This window comes from Chrysochloris asiatica, unplaced genomic scaffold (genome assembly GCF_000296735.1).
Source record: "Chrysochloris asiatica unplaced genomic scaffold, ChrAsi1.0 scaffold00072, whole genome shotgun sequence".
NCBI classification, from domain to species: Eukaryota; Metazoa; Chordata; class Mammalia; order Afrosoricida; family Chrysochloridae; genus Chrysochloris; species Chrysochloris asiatica.
The window spans coordinates 5450242-5458803 of NW_006408590.1; the positions used below are offsets into that span (position 1 = coordinate 5450242).

Genomic DNA, 8562 nt, shown 5'->3' on the forward strand with positions numbered 1-8562 from the left:
AGTGCTTCCCTTATAAAAAATCTTCCAGTGTTTACTTCTGATCTACTAAATAATGTCTCTGACCCTTTCTTGTTTTCACCCTTTAAGTATCTCTAGATGGTTCACTCGCCACATTCCCCATTCAGTTATTAATGGCCCACAAAAACTTACTAGCAGCAATCATTTACTGATTAATCTGCACAACAATCCAGAAAGACAGGTAGCATTAATCCTGAGTTCTGCAGAGAAAACTAAAGGAAGAAGAGAGGTTAAAAACTAAGGGAAGAAGAGAGCTGCCCAATATCAGTGGCTAACCAAGATGATAACTAGGATCTATCCGGACTTGTATTTCTGTATACACTTCCCACTGCGCTATTCTCTTTCTTTAAAAATCAAGATTATCAATGCCAGTCCATAATTTCTGTGCTGACCTTCAGTAGTCACAGAAGAGTTTAAAATGGTCAAATTCAGCCCCAAATCATCTTGTCTGCTTGTTCATAAATTAAAGTTGCTAGAATCCATTTAATTGCAAATAGGCTTGCAATTAAATTGCAAATAAACTTTAACTGCAAACTTTACCGAAGATGGGGGAAGCAGTGAAATGATGGGGATGAGAGATGCACCAGACTCAGTCACCACCAGACTCTGAGAAAGTCACTTAACATCTCTGCCTCTTTGTTTCATCAGTAAAAACAAGGAGATTATGCTAATTGACCTTAAAGAGAGTTTGCTTTCTAAAATGAAATGACTGAAATCTACTAAAACAGCACTAAATATTAAAGCCCCAACACCCAGTGCTGCCAAGATGTCTGTAAAATTGGTATATTCATTCACTGCTAATAAAGTAAGTGGCTATAGTCTTCTTGGAAAGCAAGGTGACAATATGCAGTGAGAACCATAAAGAATTCTATATTCTTTGACTTAGTAATTTACTATTTTAGTAGCCTGAGAAATATAAGACAATGGAAGCAAAAAGACATATGCACACAGAAATGAACATTTCAGTCCTAGCTACCAGAGGAAAAACTGATAACCACTAAAATGTTCATTTTAGAAGGAAGTATTATTAAATAATGTCATAGCAAACATGAGAATTAGGCTGCTATTAAAAAGCACACAGGTAATCCCAAATTTATGACGTATTTAATTGACAACAGTGATCCATTTTGTTTGGGGAACTTTTTTTTTTTTTTTTTTGGTACATCATATCATTAGTAATGTGTACGACATCATATCGTTAGTAATGTGTACGACATCATATCGTTAGTAATGTGTACGACATCATATCGTTAGTAATGTGTATGACATCATATCGTTAGTAATGTGTATGACATCATATCATTAGTCATTAATAATATGTACAACATACAATATGGCAGTTCATAATCTGCTGGTGTTATTCTCAGATGTCTATTTGCAGAATTTCAATTTTATGACATTGTTCAAAGCACTGTTGTTTTTGAAATGAAAGTAAAAAGAAAAAAGTTATTCCATCAGAATGGATTCATGATGGAATTGTCAGAACAGAATCCCTTCGTAAGTCAGGGACTACTGTAAATATGTAAATATAAAAATGACACAAAAACAGCTTTTACATTTACCAATACTATTAAGTGAAATAGAAGAACAGGAATGTACTGATGTCAACTATAAATAATACGAACAGATGTGCAGGTCACATGAAGAAGCAACATAGTCATATTTTTAGTGAAACTTATTGTTTATTGCTAAAACAGTATTTTATGTTTTTTTATGAATCTTGTTTTTCCATTAAAACATATACTTTATATGTAATCAATAAATTACACACACACAAAAAAAATCTCAAATTCTGTTTCAGTTTGATGGACAAAGAAAATTTAAGGTTTCTGCCAAAATGTCCGGAGTAATTTTTGTTGACTGACATGTATGGTCGTATTCAGGAAGAGTGGTTTCTCCTCTTTGCTGTGTAATTCTTTTGTGTCTTTAGAATCTCAAAACCCTCTCACTTCTTTCCCTCATTGAAGAGGATTCTTTAAAATATCTGTTTTCTAATCTTGCAGGGAGTAACCCATTACTGCCTTGTTGTGATGGAGCCTTGCTGGTGCCATGAGTTAAGCACTGGGCTGCTAACTGAAAGATCAGCAGTTCAAATCCACCAGCTGCTCCATGACAGAAAGATGAGCTAGTCTGCTCCAGTAAAGATTTACAGTCATGGAAACCCAAAGGCGCAGATCTATCTGTTTGATCTGTTTGGTCACTCACTGTGAGTCAGGATGAATTAGACGGCAGTGGATTTTGGGTCCGGGGTTTTGTAATGTTAATTTTTCATGTCTGCCTGACCCAGAATTCAACATTTTGCTATAATCCTAACCTGTGAGCTTCTTCAGTGTCATTATCCACATCACAATGTATAGGGCGTTTTTATAGTCCAAGTTTGGGAACATTACAATACAACATCTTTTCAGGGGTCTCAGGAAAGCACCTCAGCGCAGGCAAGCTCCCAAGCAGCACGGTACCTTAAGACCTGCCCAGTAGACAAGGACTTCAACATCCTCCTTAATTTCTTAGAAATGTTCTCTTACGAGCAGGACATTTGTACATCTCTGCTCATAATATCTGAGAAATTGCAGAGCCAATGAATTAAAAATGTGATTTTTAGGTCTCACACGTGCCAATGAATCCCCTCATTAAAGCAGAATGAGTGAGATGAGATCAGTTTCAAAGCTTTCCATCCCCTTGCCCCAAAGCCGCCAAGGCCAGGCACTGAAAGATGCACAGTAAAATTAAATATCTAAAAATTCATCTTTAATTAACAGAATTGGATTAAAGCTAGACATCACCGCATATCATACGAGAAATGGCCGTGCTGGCTTCCAAGTGTTCTAATTCAATTAGGACTCCGTGAGTGACACACGGACGGGAAAGGTTAATTGGGGGCGCCAGAACGCAATCATTCCTTACCTAACCAGTCATTAAACTTCTTAACCTCTGAGGGCAGTCCCAGCTCGGTGAAATCGCCTGTGTGGAGAAGGATGTCCCCATAAGGCATCTGGATACCATCTGTTCTGGAGTGTGTGTCTGAGATGCAGACAAACCGCGTGTGGCCCGCTGGTTTTGGAGTGTCATATGGGATGGGGTCGACCCTAAAGTAGACATAACAGATCCCATAACAGTTAAACATATTAGAACCCTCACAATCATCATCTCACATACATATCGACTGTTGCGTATGAACACACCCAGACAAACCGATGCTAAAGCAAAAGGGGCCTTTGTAACAAGGGGTATGTCTGGTTGGAAAAAGGCAGCATTGCCCACCTAATAACCCCATTGAGACAAATTCTAAAAGTCTTACTTACCTGGTACAAAAATTAACAGGAAAGAATATCTTCTATGTAGAGACAGAAATAACCCAGAAAACTGATAGAGTGATTAATGGTGAAGTTTCGGGATATTGAACCCCAACTGGGGAAGCAAAATGATGCTATTTTGCCTCTCATCATGCTCCAATTGATCCCACTACTCATTAGGAAATGTATAACTAATTTATTCCTTCTTAAACATGCATAACTTAAGCGATGAACTAATTTACAGAGATCTGCACAAGCTTTGCCAACTGTGATGTGGAAGACATGGCACTTTTATTTAATTTCCTTTCCCCAACCATTCAGCACCTGTATCATCTCATTTTTGCTAAGAGATTCACAAATCAAATTGTGGAAAGGGAAAGTATGCCAAAATAATGGGCCTTTTTTTTTTTTTTTTTTTTTTTTTAAACGTGAATGTTAGAAGAACTTTGTCAAGGTCTTTACTACAATGAATTATCTGCAGTCCCGGTTAAGACATAGGTTACTAGTAATGCTCAAATGCCCTGAGCAAAGATTCTATTTGGTGTGAGCAGTAAGCCTTTTAATGGTATGTATATATCTACATATGCATTAATATATGTATAGTTTTAGAGACCTAAGCACTGTGGAATTACACTAGGGCATAAGAATCAAAAGGCAAAATGATCAACCCGAAGCAAAGAAAATGAAACAGAACATTCTCATTTAATTGAGTGTAACAAAGTATACTAAATAAACTTGGTAAAGAAATGCAAATCTGACTCTTCAAGCATACAGTTTTAATTATTTAAGGGGTTTGTAGTGGAGTTATGGATGCTTTAACTATATTAAGTCTCCACTGACAGCTTCCTCTAATTTCTCTGTAGAAATGAACACTTATTTTGGATTATGGGTGGGGAAAAAAAGCCGTTATAAATGCAAAGAGAAGGTCACAAGAGAAGCAAATATGCAGTGCAGAGATTAGAGTGTGAAACATTAAATAAGGAACAATATTTCATATAACAACTCCACCCTGGATACTTAAAATGCAGCAGAGAATATGCCGAAATCTCAACACCAGGCTCCCTGTACAGCCTGCCTCTGCAGCCTTTGTTTAAGTTTCCTTTCTTTATTTCCATGTATTTTTTGAAGGCACAATCTGTTTTAACTATAGAAATTTTAGAGAGGGGAATAAAGGCATCACTATGCAACCTGAACCATCTCACTTTTCTTTAATGGCTAATCCTTTTGTTTTTTCTCTCTCAGAAAAGGAGAAAGAAAGAAAAAAAAAAAAAGATAGGTGGGAAGAAGGAAGAAACTTTGAACTGGTTATGGTGAGCCTAATTGAAAACGCAAACAGATAGTTTAACTTTTGCATAAAAAGGATGGGGTTTTCTTATAAAGGTTGTTGTTGTTGTTGTTGTTTAGTACCGTGGAGTCGGTTCCGACTCACAGTGACCCTGCACAGGGTTTCTGAGTATGTAAATCTTTACGGGAGCAGAAAGCCTCATGTGTCTCTCACGGAATGGCTGGGTAGTTTCTAACTGCCAACCTTGAGGTTAGTAGCCCGATTCCTAATAATGCTGTTACCAGAGAGAAAATGTACGAATTTCCTGAGCTCTCATCTGCACTTGGACTCCTGGTGGCACTGCAGGTAAATGCCCTGGACTGCAAGGTCGGTTTGAAGCCCAGGTCAGCAGTCTGGGCTCACCTTGGAAACTCTATGCAAGGTCGGAACCAACTCAACAGCACTTAACAAAAATAACAACATCAGTACCTAGACACAATTCTATCCAATGTTGCTTTTTTTTTCCCCTTTCATATAAAAATGTTTGTTGTCTTTTTTTCCATTATTGAGACTGTTAATCTCAAATTTCTGGCTCCAAGCATACCAATATCTCCTGTCTGATCTAAGTAGTCATCCCAGCAAATGAATGACAATTCTCTGTGTCTTTCTCTGTAATTGTTAAGATGTAAGTAGGATGGAACTGTGTGCATTTATATATACCAGAGTACCTACCAACAGATGAATGAAAATAAAAGACTTTAACCACTGGATTTCTAAAGGTATGGGTAAGTTTGATTGTACTTTATATACAAGGGGTACTTGAAAAAGTGCATGGAAAAATTCTGTTATCTCAGAATTCCATTTTGCCATGAAGTGTTTGAAGCTTATATATTGAAATGTAAATCAATATGATGGTGGTGGTGATGGTGTGCCGTGGAGTCTGGTCCAACTCATAGTGACCCTGTACTGGGTTTCTGAGGCTATAAATCTTTACAGGAGCAGAAAGCCTCATCTTTCTCCTGCGGAACAGCTGGTAGTTTTGAACTGCTGACCTTGAGCTTATCAGCCCGATTAGTAACCACTACACTACCAGAACTCCTTATTTATTGAATTTTTAGCTTTCATCCTATATACAAACAGTCAATGTTTGTCCCTTTCTATAATTCAGTTTAGTTAGGAGTCCATCGCAATGTATCAGAGGGTCAGTATGGTTGCTATTTTGAATTTATTCAACAAAAAGTAGCCCATATAAACCCGTCATGGTGAATAGGGCCTTATTCGATGAATCTACCCAGTTTAGGGCTGCAAACCATGGCACATAATGTCTACCATAGTTCCATACTGAGCAGTAACTCTGAGACTGTGGGCCACACCAGTCCTTTTTAATCATGCCAAACTCTCCTCCCACCCATCCATCTCCTACAAAGAAACATTTATCAGTGAAGCAGAATTCACAACTAAATAAAGGTCAAGGAAAGGTAAAAGACAGGGGATACAAAAGGGGGAAATGTGTCTTCTATGCTTGTAGCTCAAATAGGCACTAAGATTAACAGAGAAGGCTTGCTCAAAGACATCACCGACTCGATGTGATAAATGACGAACTCTCGTTAGACTTTGGAGAGACATGGAGGATTGATTTGAGATAGAGGGTTGGGGGAAAAAAACAAATACACAGACACAAATGCAGAATTTACAGACATCGCCTAATCCAGAAGCACTGATGTCTTCTAGTAACCATATCACTAAGTACAAGGCAAGAGATGGCTTCACGAGACAGTATATGGTGCCAAAACCACTTTGCAGGAAACATGACAATTATCACACAGGAGTCAAAATAAGGGAGACATTCCAATCTAAAGGCATTCAGAATTGAAAATGAGATATCCAGTACAGTGGTCAAGTTACAGCGGATGTAATTAAAGTGGAAACAATCACAGGGAAAATACTCTTCCCGAAGTTGAGCCTTTGATAACATCTCAATAAAGAAAGTCAAGGCAGTTAAATCTTTTCATTTTGAAAGCACATCTAAGGGAGACTCTACCTGCTATTGAATCACCTACTAGGTGACATTGTGTGAAGACTCTCTATAGTGAACAACATTACCACTAAGTGTTTATGTTGCTAAATTCTCAAAAGACCTAACATTTCCCTCAAGACATCAAGTCAAATATCCTAGCAAGTGAGTATCTTACCAAGACACCGAACCCGCAGAGACAGATTCAAATATCATAGTGAAATTTGCAAGTATACTTGCATCCACAAGGGAGAGACGATGACATGGGAAGATGTGAAGAAAACAGCATCATAAAATCACAGGGCTGGACAAAACTTTGAAGGGGGAATCACTCAATGCTTTATATTATACCTGGGTCCTCTGTGCCCCTTCCCTGCCTTTGTTGTTCTCTTGTTCCATGCCACCGATTCACTATCAACTCATAGCGACCCTGTGCACAAGAGACCAAAACACTGATTGGTCCTATGTCAACCTCACAATATTTGCTACCTTTGAATCTACTTTTGTTTGTATCATTTTCAAAATGTTTGGTAGTCTGTATATTCCCTGAATTAGTGCCCTCACATTTGTCCTTATTTTTTCATTGATGGCCTTCATAATTCTGGGATTCACATTTAGGTCTTTAATCCATGTTGAGTTGGTTTTTGTATGAGAAATGAGGTGAAGGTCTTGTTTCAATCTTTTGTATAATGCTTTCCAGTTCTGTCTGCACCATCTATTGAAGAGACTATCACCTCCCCGTGCGATATATTTAGGTATTTTGTCAAAAATTAGTTGGATGTATGTAGATAGGTTAATTTCTTGAGTCTGTATTCTGTTCCATTGATCTACGTATCTCTCATTGTACCAGTACCAAGCTGTTTTGACCACTGTAGCCATGCAGTAAATTTTGAAGTTGGGGAGTGAGACATTTCCAACCTTCTTCTTCTTCTTAATCAGTGCTTTGCTTATCCTGGATCACTTTGCTTTCCATATAAAGTTTGTAATTCTATTTCCATCTCTTTGAAGAATGTCATTGGAATCTGGATTCGGATTGCATTATATGTGTAAATTGCTTTGGACAGTACTGACATTTTCACAATGTTAAGTCTTCCTATCCAGGAGCATGGTACATTCTTCCATTTTTGGAGGTCTCTTTTGGTTTCTTGTAGTAGTGTCTTGTAGTTTTCTTTGTTCCTCTGGTTACATTTATTCCTAGATATTTCATCCTTTGGGTGGCTATTGTAAGTGGTACTGCTTTCCTAATGTCGTTTTTGGAAGCAACAGTTTTTTAACACTGTTGTTTTTGGTATAGGGGAATCCAACTGATTTTTGTAAGTTGATCTTATATCCTGCCACTCTGCTGAATATCCCAATGAAGTCTAGTAGCTTTTTTAGTGAGTCTTTGGGGTTTTCAACATACAGGATTACATCGTCTGCAAATAGTTTTCCTTCTTCTTTGCCAATTTGGATGTCTTTAATTTCCCTGACTTGCCGTATAGCTCTTGCTAAGACTTCCAGCACAATATAGAATAGGAGTGGTGACAAAGGGCATCTTTGTCTGGCTCCTGTTCGCAGAGGGAAGGCTTTCAGATTCTCTCCATTGAGAGTTATGTAGGCTGTTGGTTTTGTATATATGCTCTTAATTATGTTGAGGAATTTCCCTTCAATTCCTATTTTGTTGAGTGCTTTAATCAGGAATGGATGTTGGATTTTGTTAAATGCCTTTTCTGCATCAATCAATATGATCATGTGGTTCTTTTCCTTTTTTCTTATTTATACGGTAGATAACGATCGTTTTTCCAATGTTGAACCATCCTTGCATCCCTGATATGAATCCCACTTGATCATGATGTATTATCTGTTTGATGTGTTGCTGGATTCTGTTGGCTAGGATTTTGTTGAGAATTTTTGCATCTATGTTCATGAGGGATATGGTCTACAATTTTCTTTCTTAGTGACATTCTTCCCTGGTTTTGGTAGGAGGGCTATGC

The 8562-nt window shown here is 37.8% G+C and overlaps 1 protein-coding gene across 1 annotated transcript in view; it reads right to left on the reverse strand.

Annotated features, from left to right (window-relative positions):
- Positions 1–8562, reverse strand: part of MPPED2 (metallophosphoesterase domain containing 2) — a 265815-nt gene that overhangs the window by 183952 nt on the left and 73301 nt on the right. Inside the window, exon 2 of the mRNA XM_006864857.1 lies at positions 2923–3104. Within this exon, the coding sequence (XP_006864919.1) occupies positions 2923–3104 (182 nt within the window). The remainder of the gene's footprint in view (positions 1–2922; positions 3105–8562) is intronic.